The sequence below is a fragment of the Saccostrea echinata genome, unplaced genomic scaffold, assembly GCF_033153115.1.
Source record: "Saccostrea echinata isolate AGI-Se365-2 ecotype Australia unplaced genomic scaffold, CSIRO_AGI_Sech_v1 ptg000022l, whole genome shotgun sequence".
In the NCBI taxonomy this organism is placed as follows: domain Eukaryota; kingdom Metazoa; phylum Mollusca; class Bivalvia; order Ostreida; family Ostreidae; genus Saccostrea; species Saccostrea echinata.
Genome location: NW_026889771.1, coordinates 5,359,414 through 5,376,585, shown reverse-complemented (window position 1 = coordinate 5,376,585; position 17,172 = coordinate 5,359,414). Strand labels below are relative to the sequence as shown.

The 17,172-nt window shown below is 32.4% G+C and overlaps 1 protein-coding gene across 1 annotated transcript in view; it reads left to right on the top strand.

Moving 5' to 3' along the window:
• LOC133190280 (translation initiation factor eIF-2B subunit beta-like) overlaps positions 1–17,172 on the top strand; it is a 234,850-nt gene extending 217,678 nt beyond the window's left edge. Inside the window, exons 2-14 of the mRNA XM_061325816.1 lie at positions 5,287–5,367; positions 6,996–7,082; positions 7,385–7,504; positions 8,939–8,987; positions 10,975–11,034; positions 11,439–11,488; positions 11,767–11,863; positions 13,395–13,454; positions 14,021–14,154; positions 15,302–15,362; positions 15,605–15,664; positions 15,835–15,971; positions 16,465–17,172. Coding sequence (XP_061181800.1) covers positions 5,291–5,367; positions 6,996–7,082; positions 7,385–7,504; positions 8,939–8,987; positions 10,975–11,034; positions 11,439–11,488; positions 11,767–11,863; positions 13,395–13,454; positions 14,021–14,154; positions 15,302–15,362; positions 15,605–15,664; positions 15,835–15,971; positions 16,465–16,537 — 1,065 coding nt within the window. The 5' untranslated portion in view covers positions 5,287–5,290 and the 3' untranslated portion in view covers positions 16,538–17,172. The remainder of the gene's footprint in view (positions 1–5,286; positions 5,368–6,995; positions 7,083–7,384; positions 7,505–8,938; positions 8,988–10,974; positions 11,035–11,438; positions 11,489–11,766; positions 11,864–13,394; positions 13,455–14,020; positions 14,155–15,301; positions 15,363–15,604; positions 15,665–15,834; positions 15,972–16,464) is intronic.

The window sequence follows — 17,172 nt, the reverse complement described above, 5'->3', positions numbered from 1 at the left end:
TCGTGATTTCTCGACCCCCATTTCACCCCTGCACATCTGCTGGATACCCCCAATCAACGTGCAAGAGATGAAATGGCTACTGCGTAAAATTTATAAGGACTTCTGGGAACTAGGTTTTTTGAAAAACAAAAAAATGATGTTTTTTAATTCCTCTTTGTCCCTTGGGGTGAAAATGAGAATTCCGAAAATTTATTGCACATTTACAGGACACCACCAATCATTATCCAAAAGATAATTTGGCTACTGCGCAAAATGAAGATGATTTTTGGAACCATTTTTTTTAATTTTTTTTTTTTTTTTTGCTAAAAAAACCTAGATGCTGTCATAAGACAGTAATACCCCCATTTGGCCCCGAGTGTAAAATTCTTATTGCACATCTGCAGGACACTACCTATCCTATTCCAAAAGATTAACTGGATACTGCTTAAAATAAAAAGAAGGCGTTTAAGGGAAGAAGAAATTGTGACAGATGGATGGGCCACGGTAACAATACACACGAACTTTCTTCAGAAAGTGCGGGTATAAAAACAAACAAACAAACTCCAAGGCCAAGGTCAAAGGGTCAAAATAAATGAAGACCAAGGGAATTTCCTGTCACAAGGAATACACATGTGAAATATGAAAGCCCTAGCACCTGCCATTCAAAAGTTATGGCCAAGGTTAAAGTAGGTCAAACTCAAAGGTTAAGGTCAAAGGGTCAAAACTGCTGATACCCAAGGGAAGATCTGGTCAAAAGGAATACACTTGTGAAGTATGAAAGCGATAGTATTAATTGTTCAAAAGTTATAGCAAAGGTTAAAATTTTGTAAAATGTTGCAAAAGTGGGTCAAACTCCAAGGTCAAGAGGTCAAATACGTTGGTACCCAAAGAAAGGACTTGTCGCAAAGAAAACACATGTGAAATATGAAAGCTATTGCTATAATCATTCAAAAATTATGCACCAATGTTAAAGTTTTAGCGGAAAAAAATCAGACGGACAGACAGAACAAAATCTACATGCCCCCAATATTTGATTATGGGGGCATAACCCCCCTCCCCCCCGCCAAAGAAGCATTTCGAGGATTTGTGGTCTCCCGCTTTCAGTTTAATTCTTAGTGGTTAGGATGCAATTATTTATGGCATATTGTAACTCTTGTTTCTTGTCTTGTCTGTACATCATACAAAAAAGACATAAACATTGAATTGATAACAGTTATGGCAAAGATTAAAGCTTCTCAAAACTGCATCAAACTTCATGATCAAGGTCATGAGGTCAAATATCATATAACAATCCAAAGATCTTGTCACAAGTAATGTTTAAAAAAAAACCATGTAAAATCCTTATATCTTCTGGGGCAGAAGTTATGGCCAAAGTAGAAATTTTTGATAAGTAGGTCAAAATTCTAGGTCAAGGTCAAAAGTCAAAAATGATATATCTTTCTGAAAGGTGTTTTCATAGGTAATGTGCGTGTAAAAATATAACAACCATATCTTCTCTCATTCAAAAGTAATTTCCAATGTAAAATTAATTCGAAAAAGACTAGGTTAAACTTCAAGGCACGGTTACGAGGTCAAAAACCAGAGTACATTCGGAAAGGTCTTGAAAAAGGTAAGGCACACGTCAAATGTAAATAGGTAACGCAAATGTCAAATATAAATGTCCTATTTTCTCGCAATCAAAAGTTATCAGCAATATTCAAATTTTGAAAATTAAGATAAACTTCAAAGTCAAGGTATTGAGGTTGAAAATTATAGTACATTTGGATAATTAATGCTTGTCACAGGTAATGCATGTGTCAAACATGAATATCCTATCTTTGCTCTTTCAAAAGTTAGTAGCAATGATAAAATGTTTGAAAATTAGGTCAAACTTCAAGGTCAAGGTCGAATATCATATCAGTCGGAAACTTGTTGAGACACGTAATGTAATTGTCAAATATGAAAACCATATCATCTCTTATTTAAAAATTAAAACCAATGTTGATTTTTTTGAAAATTAGGTCAAACTTCAAGGTCACGGGGTCAAAAATCATACATGTTTGGAAACGTCTTGTCATAGATAATGCACATCCCTATCTGTTCTTATTTAAAACTTATAACTAGTGTTAAAATTAGCGATAAAGTAAGTCAAGCTTCAAGGTCAAGACCACTTTGTCAAAAATCATAAAAAGACTTGGAAAGTTCTTGTCAATAATGTACATGTGAAATATGAAATATCTTTTCTTATTCAAAAGACCAAGATTAAAATTTAATTAAAAAAAAAAGTACACATGTATGTCAAACTTCAAGATCAAGGTCACGGGATCAAAAATTCATAGTATGCTTGGAAAGGTAATGTACATGTGAAATATGAAAGCCCTATCTTTTTATTCCCAGGGTTAAAATTTGTTAACATTTTTGAAAAGTAGGTAAACTTCAAGGTCAAGGTCACAACTCACAAGGTAAAAAATCATAGGTCTTATCAGCGGTAGTGCACAGTTGTATATGTGAAATATGAAGTCCTGTCTCCTCTCATTCAACGTTGCCCGTGACGCAGTGGTTATATCTAGAGTTTGCTCTAAAGTCGCGGAGTAAGGAGTTGATCTTACGTCGCGGGTTCGAATCCCACCGTGGGACGTGGAGACCGGTCCTTCGGATGAGACCGTATAAACCGAGGTCCCATGTCGCAGTAGGTGCTAACATGAAAAATATCCCTCACTGCTCAATGGCTCTGCATGAGTGCCGAGTATATAAGTCAAAATTTGCAGCTCTCCACCGGCAAGTAGTGGCGTCTCCATAGGAGAGAAAAATTTTCGAGAGGGACGTTAAACAACAAACAAACAGCAAAACAACATCTCATTCAAAAGTTCTGACCAATGTTAATGTTTGTTAAAATTTTAAAAAGTAGTGAAATCATTAATTTGATTGTTGACCGCAGCAATTTGCTTAGCTGCTTAGAGAGAGCAACTACATGAATTAAATTAGTATTATCTTCAACATATGATTAACAATATTTTAAATACTGATCTCTTTAATTGAATTGTTGCTCTTGTTACGCGCATTGATTCCTCAGAAATTCTGTTTTATTTTTAAATTCGAGATATAAATCATGATTTTAGACAAAAGTGTAAATAAGTGTGTAAATAAAAGGTTTTCTTGAATCGAAAGGAGCTTCAGTGGGGATTGACTCCTGCATGGGCTTTAAATCGACAGGCCTATCCCTAAGACCGCGGAACATTAACTGGCAAAATTGGAAATCTGCAGCTTACGTCATTTTCATCTGTTACCGTCAAAACATTTAATAATAGACAATGAAATGGGCGGGTACAATTCGGCACGGACGTCTGCGAAAACATTGGATTGAAATTGCAATTCGAAATTTATTTTCAATCCACCTCAGCTACGCTAGAACGCACGGTGCTACTGATTGACACAGAAGACAAATAATTTGAAATTTATATAAATCAGAATTTTCTATCCCATGTTTTTAAAGAAATATAAAGGGAAAATATTTGATTTCTGTTTGGTATGTGTGTGTTGGGTGGTTGGAGGGGGAGGGGCTGAACGATCTTGGAAATGAATAAGAACGTTTTATTTTAGTTTGGACAACCCCTCCCTGTTTTTGTTTGTCAAACATTTTTCAGAGAAGAAAAAACTAAAAAAATAAAAGCTCTTGTCATCCTAAAAATTAATACATTCTTCATGTGAAGGCATGATCTGACTCGACAGTTTTTGACACCCCCCCCCTTTCTAGAATCAAATGGCCGTCCCCTGAAAAAAATAATATCTGTATTCTAGGACTTCGATGTGTCCTTAAAATTATAGGCTAAAAAACTCATAAAATATGAATTTCAAACAATATGTATTTGGGAATTGAATTTATTTGTCTTTTGAATCATACATTCACTCTTAAAGAGGCTGGGGGTTGTGGCCATTTTAGACTATATTGATCTCCTTTAGAAGAAGAGCTCCATATGAAGATATAGAAAATGATCAAATTTTAAAACCAAAATTTTTGAAATTTTTCTTTGCCAAATGATAGTTGACAGCTTAAGATATCATATCTAAAAAATTAAGTTAAATCTAGTGGTTAATTTGTGGTTAATTTGTTGACCCCCCCAGCCTCCTTAAGGTTTGAAAACAGCTCAGATGGATTGAAATTGAATTTCAAATTTTTTTTCAGTGAAGAAGAAAATAAATAATGTCTTTTTTCATCCTACAAATATTTAATATATTCATTCATGTGAGACATAACCATAAATAATCTGATTCGACAAAATTTGCCAGCCCCCCTCCCCCCCCCCCAACTTCTAGAATCAAATGGCCTTCCCCTAAAAGAATATACATATAGCTATATCTTCTTTAAGTTTTGTTTGTCCTCAAAATAGAAAATTGTTATACATTAATTTCAAACTATACGCATTTGGGAACTGAAATTATTTGACGTTTCGATCATATAATTATAGCTTTGCTAAAAATAGCTCAGGTGGATTGAAAATGAATTTCGAATTGCAATTTCAATCCAATGTTTTCGCAGACGTCCGTGTCAAATTGTACCCGCCCATTTCATTGTATATCATCAAGTGTTTGACTGCGACAGATGGAAATGACGTAAGCTGCATATTTCCAATTTTACCAGTTAATGTTCCGCGGTCTTAACACAAACTTTTCCTAAAATTATCTTTAAATAAAAAAAATGTATCAAACTTCAGTTTTCTACAACAGACCTGTACGTCTTAACATGCTTAAAGAACATCTTTTAAAAAAGTGTCCTAGGATATTGAGAAAGGTTTATAAACCTTCTTATCGTGTGTACTGTCTCTGTGCGAATTTATAGAGAAATGACATTCAGATGAGCTTAATCTAAATCGAAGTCAGCGGGAAGGTCAGATCCCCCCCCCGTTTGGGATTTTCAAATTATTTAGTAATAAGGCCCCCCCCCATCAAAAAATCATTGGTCCCTCTGAGAAACACAGGTCTTTCGTAAAGCTGGTAAGATTGTGTGTGAAGGAAAAGCGGATTGTCCATGAGAAGAAGCATATCAGGTGCAACCTCTTTTCCCTGTTTGCTGGGAAAAAAAATCCTGAATCCACCATTGAGCTCATACGTTTTAACACTGCATTCCCTTATTCCCTTTCTTCCCTGTGCCTTTTTATTAGAAAAAATAGGTTTATGAAATAAATAGATGAATTTAATAATAAATGGATTTCGCGCTTAGGTTATGAGCTGAAAATGGAATCAAGTCTTGTCCGACTCAACCATGATATTTGTACTTCCGGTATTGCATGTGCTAAGAAAAACTTCGAAAGCATCAGAGTGAAAAATCAGAAATATGCCCAGCGGAGATACCGAAAAAGCGGACGAGTTGAATGAAAAGCTTGATGCTTTTGCCAGAGATTTAAAGCAGGGGTAATTCATCAGCACTTGGAATATGAGACATAAGATCATAGCAGAGGAATGAATAATTTATATCAATATATGTTATTGATTTCACAAATGTACATGTAGATCTATTCGACGACAGTAAAGTGCATGTATTTAAAAAAAAAATGTGAAAAACATTAGTTAGAGAAAAGATTTTCTTTTAAGTCGTGTTATGTAGATCAAATATGTACTCAGGGGCTTAATTGCTTCTGATTTGTGAAAAAAAAATGTAAAAGTCCATTAACAACTAACGAGTTGTTTTAGTTGTTATAAGTGTATGTTTTTTTATGAGCCAAGGTCAAAAGCCATCTATCTTTGACCGCAATTTATGCAACCAAAGATGTCAGTGCTCGCAGCTGCAAAAGAAAATAGTATGGTAAAAGTAGTCTAATCTGGATGTTGTGTATTCCAAAATCTTGTCTATTATGATCTTATCTTTAAGTCCTTTTCAGTTATTTTAATTGCTTAAAATGTTTTCTAATCTGGATTGTTATTTAATCCAGCCAACTTTCATGGAACCAGTGGTGTTCAGATAGACAAGTTTTAATGTATTTGTCAATTTCTTTTGGAATTGCTCACATCGAATAATATTAAATAACTAGAAAATGAAATTGCAATAGATATATATATATATAATTAATTCTGTTGCAAAACACTAACACTAGGATTTTAACAAATGACAAAAATTAAAGGGGGGGGGGGGGGGGGGGGGAGGGCACAGTATAATGATAGTTTCTGTGTATGAACTTCTAGTAGAGCATTGAATTACATGAATAAAAGGTTCTTGGAAGGATATTCAAGCAATAAGAAATAACCAATAAAGCTGTAAAATATTCACTAAATTTACACTTAAAAATACCAGATTAGAAATATTGAATTTTAAAGTTCAAACCTTTCAATCTTAAACAAAATCAAGAAATCAACCTACATCACTGGGTTTCTTAGTATTCCATATATGGTACGTAGCTAAGGTGCAATCACTGAAAATGTTTTGTAAGCTAAAAAGTATTGAAATGCAATGCTAAGAGATTGACAAATAGAATAATGTATAACAGTAAACCTTTCAGAACCAGAGACAGGTCAGTCAACACTCTTTATTGTAAAATCAAGCTTTTGGCCATACCTTCTTGTAGTGTTAAATAAACAGTCCACTGAAAATTCATAATATCCTCACTGATTTCTTGATTGTTCAAAATCTGATAAACCCAGTATGTGGACAGATATATAGCATCTGTACCCACCATTTTCAGCAAAAAAGCCTGCCTGTGCAGAAAAATGATGTAATCTAGAAGGGAGTCCAACAATATATATATATATATATATATATATTTTTTATGAAACCTTAATGAAATACATTTCACTGACAAGCACCTGTTATATACAAGCTTCATTATATAGAGTACACTCAAGTCTGTTCAATTTATTTGAACCATGATGAGGATTGATATAAAATGAACTAATATTTATTACATTACAATATGTTAAAGGAAAAGACAATCACATGTTTTCTGCAATACCATAAACTTGATTGTTTGTATAGGAGAACTTTTTCTGCTGTAATAGATACTCTTCTTTGATGAAAAACAGTATATTATTGTTCTTGGACATTGTAGGTCAATAGAGGGGTCTTACAATGTAGCGTTCAGAACAGTTTCTTTGCTGCGAATAGTAATTGCTCAGTCCAAATGCAGCTCAGCAAAGTAAGTAGTACAGGCATTTCTTAAAATGGGCCATAATAAGTAAAGAGGAATGTACTAAAACTTAGATATAAACATGTAATATACTAGTATTCACGTTTATGAGAATCTTGAAATCTATGAAACAGTGTACTGAGTTATTTAAATTCAGAATAAGGTACATGTATATAAATTTAAACCCTTTTACAGTACATTGTATTTTGAATAAAAAAGTAAGCAGTAAGATTTTTAAAACATTCTAGGAAGTGTGAGAAAAAAACAATGATTATCAATTCGTACATGTATTTATTTCTGTATCCTTGCAGAGAAGTAATGGCAAATGTTATTAAGGAAGGGAAAAGATTGATGGCTGCTCAGCTCACAGAAACAGCTGTTGGAAACATGGTGAGAAGAGTTCTCAAAATTATCAGAGAGGAATACGCAAGGTGAGCCAATATTTGTTGTAAAAGAAATCCAGATTAAACACTGTCTAAAAAAGTATAAATATTTTTTAAATCAATTGATTTACATGTATTCTATTTTCTGTATTAATTAGGGATGGCAATTTATAACTAGTTAACCGGTTACTCAGTTGGAATGACTGTAATCGGTTAGAAAATCTGTAATGGACTAGTCAGAAAAAATTAAAATATATGTGTAAATTTAAACACAATGTCCTTAAATTTCATTTAAAAATATGAAAAAAAGTCTTATTTGATATCATTTTCATCCATCTATTTAGGCTGATCCGGAGCTAATTAAAGCTCTCTGGATTGACCTCATGGAGTTAATTTGTGAGATGTTAATTGCTGTTTAAACATCACGTCTTTACATATACCCAGCCTGTGATGTGTTTCTTTAAAAATTTAATTATTAATCATTGAATAGTAACCTCATCTTTTCTTTGCAGTTACTCATTGAATCATATTATCAAATAAACAAACATAGTTTGTGATTTTGGTGACAACGCAGAATGAACTTGATTGACATCTAGTCTAAAAATTTGTTAATGTATCTGAAAGGACTATATTCTGTAATGACCAATTTTTTGTCCCCAAAATCAAACTTTGATGAAGAAATATATAATTATGTTCTGAAACAGGGGAATATCTGAAGACTTCAAAGCACTGAATATTTTTATAAGCCATGACGCCATATGTTAGGTATGACGTCAGGAAAATGACATAAACTCAGAATTTCCATGATTTATACAGAAAAAGGTGTATATTATATCGATATTTCGAGTTAAAGTCACCGAGCGCAGGTCTGCTCCAACTCAATAGTTTGATATAATGTGTAGAATGATAATATCAATGAAATATGTAAATATTGTTTTGGAGCAGGCCTGCGCTCTATAAATTTTATAGTAAAAATTGAATAATTTTGTCCATTTTTTCCTCTTTCTGAAAAATAACACAAAATCTGAATAGTTTGTGACATCATAGAAACAAAAACTGCCAATAACCTGCTTTGAAAATATAAATATTTTTTGTTAATTTATATTTTTCATACAATATATACAATTCAGCACATTTCAAGAAATTTTCAAAATATGACTTTTGTGGGGGCAAAAATATGTATAACCGCATATAGTTCTTTTAGGCATGTTTCATGGACTTCTTAATTTTAATTTTATTTTTGTCTATTGAAATTAAATATTAATAGTGCTCTGAACAAATATAAACATAGTATTACTAACACATTTTTGTTTATTTGATACATGATAAAATAGTAAAGAAATTTTGATACAATTAACTGATTAATCAGTTCAGAATGTCTTGGGGTTTTGTATTTTGTATTTGATTGCCATCCCTAGTATGAATGATTTATGATGAATAAAGATTAAAATTGATGTCATGCTCTACTTCCCTTGATTTCAGTGCATTACGAGGTAAATCGGAGGAGGGAGATCCCAAGGAATCTCTACATGTAGGTTTTGTTGTAGAAGTATCATGATACATGAATCACTTTTGGTGTTAGGAAAGTTTACTTTAAAAAAATGTTTAAATGGAGTTTGTGAGCATGTAACTAAAGTTCTCTATGTGAGTGTTTCTGAAGAAATTGTCCACAGTCACGTTTCATTTGCTGTATGAAAACTTTGTGCGTTTTCATCTTCTTTACCATAACACTGGACCATCCTTGGGTGCGAATGAATAAAACTAACTTAAAGGAAAAGCCAGGTATAGCATATATTTTGTAAATAAATAGATTACAGTATGTTGTAAACACCCACCAAATTTCTAAGTCAAATATGGTTCATTTATCTGGCCAGTGTTTATATCTCCTGCAAATGCATGGAGGCCACCGTAATAGCATCTCTGTGACATCAGCAACCCCGCTTTGTAAAACTCCCACTATATACAAACATATTCATATACATGTATATGTTTTAAAAAATGAACTGTACACAAATAAACAACTACATGTACATGTATTGCAAGTCATATCATCAATTTTTAAGTTACCAAGGTATTATTAAGGCTTGATAAGATGGCATTACTGATACTTTACGACATACTTTCAAACAACATAAACTGGTTAGAATTTCTGAAAGAGATCAGCACTGGTTTGTGAAGGGGTAAGTTGATGTAGCAAAACATATGAAACTGATCAGGATGCTGAGATAGAACTCAAAACTGTGAAGAACATTTAAATGGTAGACCGCATGGGTTTGTCAAACTCTTACTTTTAATCAGTGATCATTGCTTTATTGTGTTTATGTTTATAAATTTTAAATGGTTATCATAACTTTTATGGTAAGTAATTTCACTTCTTTTTTTTCTTTTTGCCTAATCTTTCCCTTTAAAATATGGGACATAAGTTTGATCCAACCAAGGATAGATGAAAAGAAATAGTGAAAATAGGATGGGGATGTTGATAAAAAAAATTCTATAAACCCACTGATTTTGAAAAAAAACAAAAAATAACAAGACAAACTTTGGTTAAAGCTTTATCATTGTCAATGGTCAAACTGGACATATATATTAAGATATTGACCACTCAGTATCTTGAGAACTCTTTGCTTGACAGACATGAGACTTGGTACAAAGGTATCCTCTTTGAAGTAAATTACCCTTATAATATCAGGATCTGATAGAGATCAAACTTTGAATAATGTTTTCCCCTCTTAGGTTATTCATTAAGTGCCCCCAGTAGGTTACCTTTTTTTAACCATCATTACAGACATTCTAAATTTAAAGTTAACGTTTTTAGCACACATGAGCAGACGGCTCAAGTGAGCTTTTCTGATCAAAATTTGCCCATTATCTGTTGTCATTGTCGTCGTTGTTGTTGTAAACTTTTCACATTTTCATCTTCTTTTCCAGAACCAATGAGCCAATTTCAACCACACTTGCTACAAAGAATCCTTGGGTTAAAAGGATTCAAGTTTGTTCAGATGATGGGCCATGCAGTCTCTCAGGGGAGATAATTAAAATTTAGAAGGCATCTTTCAAAAATCTTCTCAAAGTTGAAACTTATGTTAAAGCTTCATTACAGAGTGTAGATTCAAGTTTGTTCAAATCATGACCCCCTGGGGTAGGGCCAGGCCACAACAGGGAATCAAAGTTATACTTAGGAATATATTGGAAATATCTTTAAAGATCATTATCTCAAGAACAGCAAAGCCATAATTAATCATTTTAATATGGAAGGAAGCTTGTTCAAATCATCAACATCCAGGGTAGGATGGGACCACTTCTATTTTAAAACTTTTCAGTTCTGAACTGATTTCTGCTTTTCTCTAACCAAAGCACTCAAGTGAGTGATGTGGCCCATAGGCCTCTTGTTAATATGGGGGACAGATATATTTCTAAAACATTTCTTGTTGTTTAATCTATGAACTAAACTTTTGAAAGCAAAATTAGAGATAAGTATTTGACGTGTTTTTTTTTTAACTTAATTTTCTTTTTTACAGAAAATGCTGTTGGCTGGCGGTGAGATTGATGACTTCAGTCAATCTGTACCAAACCTCAAGGTAGTAATACTGTACTTCATAGCAGTGATTTCTGTACAGACTGTCAACAGTTTTCTTGTTTGTGGGATTATTGAGAATGTCACTGCTTTTTATCAATGTAAAATTTATTTTATAAATTTAAAAGATTTTTGAATATCATCTACTTGTCTACATATACATGTATAGAATCCTAATATAATGTACCTGGAATAATAAAGAGCTTGAAAAACTATTCTTAATTGTAAATTTAAGAATTAAATGCATACAGTTTTATGTCTTTATTGAAAATTAAAACTGTCAATTCCTGGTTTCGTCACAAAAGAAAATCTGGTCCCACTTAAGTCATTATCGCACAAGTAAACTTTACAGTATGTACATTTATATTAACTTTTTCCCCATTTATGTTAAATTCTTTCACATTTCAGGCCTCAGTTTTAGATGCAATAAGTGAACTAATAACAGAACTGGAGAACAGGTTAGTTAGATGATTTTGAATGATTGCCGTGAGGAAAAGTGTGCACATCTATAGGTTTCTTCTGTTGAAAAATATTTCTATCATAGAGCCAGAAAGAGAAATTGTCATAGATTATATATAACTTGCACCTAAAAGCCCACATTTCCTTGTCAGTAGAAAAAGTACATTTGATTTTGACATTTATAGAATTTGATGCATATTTCCAAAAAAGTAAGAATAGGGAGATTACTGTGTGCTTCTCAATATTTTACTGGCCGTATGATTTATACATATTTCAGTGCAGACAACATTGCTGGTCAAGCACTAGAACACATCCATGCTAATGAAGTCATTTTAGCGGCAGGGAAATCAAGAACAGTGGAAGCATTCTTAAAGGTGCAGGTTTATTTTTTTAAAAAAGAAATCAAATTTTTACATTAAGTTTGAAGAGCTATGAAAAATACTTTTTTCCCCAATGCATAGTTTCAATGAGAGGATGTATTGGGATAAAACCTGGATCTTATGTCCTGTATACTGTATATACTCACCTGTAAGTCAGATTTTGGAGAGTTGAATTTTGATCCAAAACTTTATGTCCAACTTACTAGCTAGTCCTAAAAATTGGGTATTTTTTGGAGGAGGGAATATAGTATTACTTTAACAACTCCCAATGTTTATCCTTTATAAAGGTTGGAACATAATCTAATGCAGTGGAAGGAAGATCTAAGGTTACCACATGCATATAACACAACTGCTTACAGATTTAAATGCTCTTATGTTTGTTTAAATTGTTAATAGAAGATAAAATATCTATTTCTACTCCCAAAATATTCTTTTAAACACAGGTAAATACATTTAAACATTAAACTGAAATTGGCTTTAGATTCTTGAAAAAAAAATTACACTGACTTATAAGTGAGTCAGTGGCACATTCCTCCAAAATAATCTGAAAAAATACAACTGACTTATAAATGAACCAACTTATAAGGTGAGTATATAAGGAACTTAACCAGAAACTATGTATTTTTAGGTCAAATGAGTGCTATGGTTTGTGTCCTTGTCTGGTTGACCAGAGGTATACGTTGTTTGGACTTAAGCCATAAAAATTCACGCTTTCTTCAAAAATCATCTGAATTCATGAAAATCTAATAGGCACACAGTTTGCATGATTATAATAAACACAATCTTCTACAAAAACTGGTCATAAATTACATGTAAAAACACATCTTTTTTTTTTTTTTTTTACTTATGGACATTTAGATTGCAAATTGTTTGCTTGATTATGAGATTATGAGCATTTAGCCCTGTATAAAAATTATAAAAAAGATTCTGAAACATGTCCATGGTTCAGAACCACATGGTGCATTTGTTAAGAATTCATTCTTTTTTCTTGGAAATTTTGCAAACAAGTTTGATGCATCTTGACAGTAAGCTGTAAGCCCTTAACAAGATTGTGTCCCCAGGGTTCAGGTCCTTTGGTTGGGCCAAAAAGTTCATTTACAATGTTGAAAATGCATAATTATACACCTTATTCTCAGGTGATTTTCAAGACCCACAGGCCTCCTGTTATTTCAAAAGTTACTTTGCAAGTTATCAGCAGTGCTGAAAAGTACCTAATTTCAGATGATTGGCTGACTTGAATTTCTTTCATTATGTGTTATGCCCAAAACAAATTATTGCCAAGCAGCATGAACCCGAATTTACACACGAATAAACTGTAAAAGTGTTGCAATTGTGTTTTTATAGAACTCAAATAGTGAAAATACTAGGATTGAATCTAAGGCCTGTTATTTATCTTTTCTCCTTTATCTTGCCTTTTTACCAGGGACACATATGTCAATTACATGCAGTATTACTATGTTAATAGAAAAATTTCAGAGAAAGTTGATGTGAATAATTCAACCATAATTCATCTTAATTATTATAGAAAGCAGCAAAGAAAAGAAAGTTTCAAGTAATTGTGGTTGAATGTGCTCCATTTTTCCATGTAAGTACATGTACATGTATGTTGTGTAACTTTGATTTAATTATTGTAAACATTAAATCTCACTGAGAACATTTTTATTTTAGCAAAATTAGCATCAGTGAATAAGTAAAAGAAATGAATAAATGTTTGTTAAATATCTGTAATAAAGAGCTTCATCATAATGTAATATGCACTATAAGAGAGGGGGAAGGACTTGAATACTATAGTGCTTCATCAACATAGTATATGCAACGGGATGGATTTCACAGAATATTGTTATATTCACTACATTGTCGATTTTAATACAATGACAGTAGTGACCAGTCTAGCAGCGGTAGTGTTAGGATTACAAATAACATCATTTGTTTCTCTTTAACTCTTAAAAGTATTCATTTCATTTACTTGTTCATTGATGGAGTACCCATTGCACTTTGTTTGCCAGCCATAATCATGTTGTAATATACTAGACTTTGTTTTGGGATATTGGTGAACAGACAATAAGGAATACAGTGTAGTTAAACTGAGATGTTTTGTGAATTTATTCACACAATAAAAATATCTCCAGTAAAAATGTCTTTTTTTTGTAGGGCCAGGAACTAGCCGTGAGTTTAGCCCGAGCCAACATAGAGACTACGGTCATTAATGATTCTGCTGTCTTTGCTATTATGTCCAGAGTTAATAAGGTTATTATAGGAACTCATACAGTGATGGCAAACGGAGGGTAAGCTAACACAAGGCTCTGTTAAGTATATGTAGTTTCTTGAGGGAATTTCTGAGTTACTCCTTTTGTTAGAACCAATGAAGGGTTAGCATCCATGTTAGATTATATGGTAGTGTCTAGCTTAGTTTTGACAGTTGCAAAATTCTGTGGAAAACATGATAGAAAGAATCTCCCATGGTTTGTGGTTGGATTTGAATTTTTTTTTTATCCAACTCGTTGTTGTTTTTATACCCTCACCAAGGCTCAGAGATAAAAACACACAACTTGACGGATAAATAGAGTATATTCAATGTTTTGTAGATGAATATGGAATTTATTTCATGAGTGGGACAGGATTTTTTTTTATATTTTCACGAGTGCTTTGCACTTGTGAAAATATAAAAAAAAATCCTGTCTCATGAGTCCAGTGCTTTGCACTCGTGAAAATATAAAAAAAATCCTGTCTCATGAGTCCAGTGCTTTGCACTCATGAAAATATAAAAAAAATCCTGTCTCATGAGTCCAGTGCTTTGCACTCGTGAAAATATAAAAAAAATCCTGTCTCATGAGTCCAGTGCTTTGCACTCGTGAAAATATAAAAAAAATCCTGTCTCATGAGTGAAATAAATTCCGTATTCATCTACAAAACATTGAATTTTCTGTTTATTACATCAAAAATCATATCTAACCACAACCATAGGAGATCCTATGTATTAAATATGTGGCAAAAATCCATATCCTCACACCACCCTTACATAGGTAATATATGATACTACCCATACAAAACATTTTCATACATTTATTTAATGTACACTATGCACTTCAAAATTGTAAATGCAAAAGTATTCCTTTGGAAATGAAGCATGACTGTTAAACCATTTCACTATTTAGAGAGTAGTAGGGCAGTAGCCAATTAATTTTTAAAATTAAGATAAAGTTATCTGAGAAAATGATACTGAGTCTTGGTCTGGTATAACATCTCTTATGTATTACCTCAACAGTAGGAGTTACGCATAAATTTCCAACCTGTACATGTATCAGTTTTGAAGTAATATGTTAATCTTCATCGTCTGTTAAAATTCATGACTTAAATTAATTATGGTTAGTATCTGGTACTGAAAATAATAACAACATATTTTTTTTTATCGTATGTTATATATTTTTTTAGATTAAAAGCTGTAAATGGTTCTCATGCAATAGCCCTAGCTGCCAAGCACTATTCAGTTCCAGTAAGTCCATGTCTACACTTTAATAGTTAGAAATATTTTCGAGAAAGTCACAAACTTGAAATTACATCTGTTATTTTCCAGTCTTTGTAATGTATATTTACATGTTTTTCGTACATTGAATCATTGATGACAGTATACAAAAAAAAACAAAACAAAACACACACACACACACAATTCAATGAATATAGTGGATGAATAAAATTTTTGCTCTTTTTTTATTTATTTATTTTTTTTTTTTACAGCTTCTGGTTTGTGCAGCCATGTTTAAATTATCACCACAATATTTGTGTTCCTATGACCAGGTAAGGAAGATAACAGAAAGAGAAATTAGTAAATAATGAGAAAGGGTATTACACATGTATTAAAATAGTGTCTCACTGTCTGACAACATTCCTTGTAATGATAGTGTGTTTAAAAAAAAAAAGTGAGAGTTATTTCCCTTAAGTATCACATTTTGTTCTTGTCATTACAGGATGCCTTTAACAAGTTTGTGAGCCCTAAGGATGTAATGAATTTTGAGGAGGGAGAGATAGCATCTAAAGTCCAGATAGATAACCCTGTGTTTGATTATGTCCCACCAGAACTTGTCACGCTCTATGTATCTAACATGTAAGTCAAACCAGAGAAAATGCTTTTAATTCTTACATTAATTATTATGCCTCTTACATAACTGGAAGCAAATATGTTTTCTTCATGCATTCAGCAGGTTGAAATATAGCTTCATGCCAGCCTTTTTTTTCCAACAGCTGCACCTATTTTAACTCTATTTCTCAGCATTATGAAAAGATTTCTTGCAACAAATGTGCTGATATGATAATATACACTGAAATGCTCTTCTCTTATGCAGTATCTATTGAGTATGAAAAATATCCAATATGGATAAAATATGATGGTCAGATTAAAATTTTCATGGTCTGTTGTAACACATGAAATATGGAGATATTAAACGAACATATATGATATGTGTACATTTCCAACAGGTTATGGCTGTTTGATTGATTCTTTAGTTCATTTTAATGTAATGCAAATACTTATTGTTTAAATTTTCTGTTGTCAAAACTAAAGTAATGGTTAACATAATTTTTTGCTATTTTTTTTTCAGTGGAGGAAATGCCCCATCTTATGTTTACAGACTTTTAAGTGAATTTTATCATCCCGATGACCATGAACTTTGAACCCGTGGCATTGGTGTTACTGGTAGAGAAAGGGATTAAGTTGTGAAAATGCTGAATCAAACAAAGCAGTTTGTATTTTAATCAAGTTATTTTGAATTCCTCAAAAAGGAAACAGCTAAAATAAACATCAGTAAAAAAAAATTAAGAATTGATCAGTTGCGGTGGAATTTGTCGTTGCCCCATCCTTTATTGTGTTGTTGAACTTCACTGCTTTCTGTAGGAAAATGACATGGTCTCCATAATTGTTCTTACAAAATTTTGTTGTTTTTGAGGTTCTTTCACAAATTTCAGAAGTAATTTGTGAAAAACTTGTGCCTCTCTGAGTCTCTGACAATAAAAGTTATTCGTTGTTGTTTTTATTGAAAAATATATGTACAATGTATGTACATGTTAGAATACCAAAATAACATAAACACATGAAATAATGTGTAAATTATTTATTTTTTTCAAAGTCTGTATAAAATTCATGAAATAAAAATAGCTATCAAAAGACAGGAATGTTGTTATATGATTTGAGAGAGAAATTTTGTGTTATCAACAGCACTATGATTAATTAATAATCAACACCACAAAAAAGACAAAAACCTTAAAACCTTAATTAAGTAAGTAACAAACTACAAGTCATATACACACAC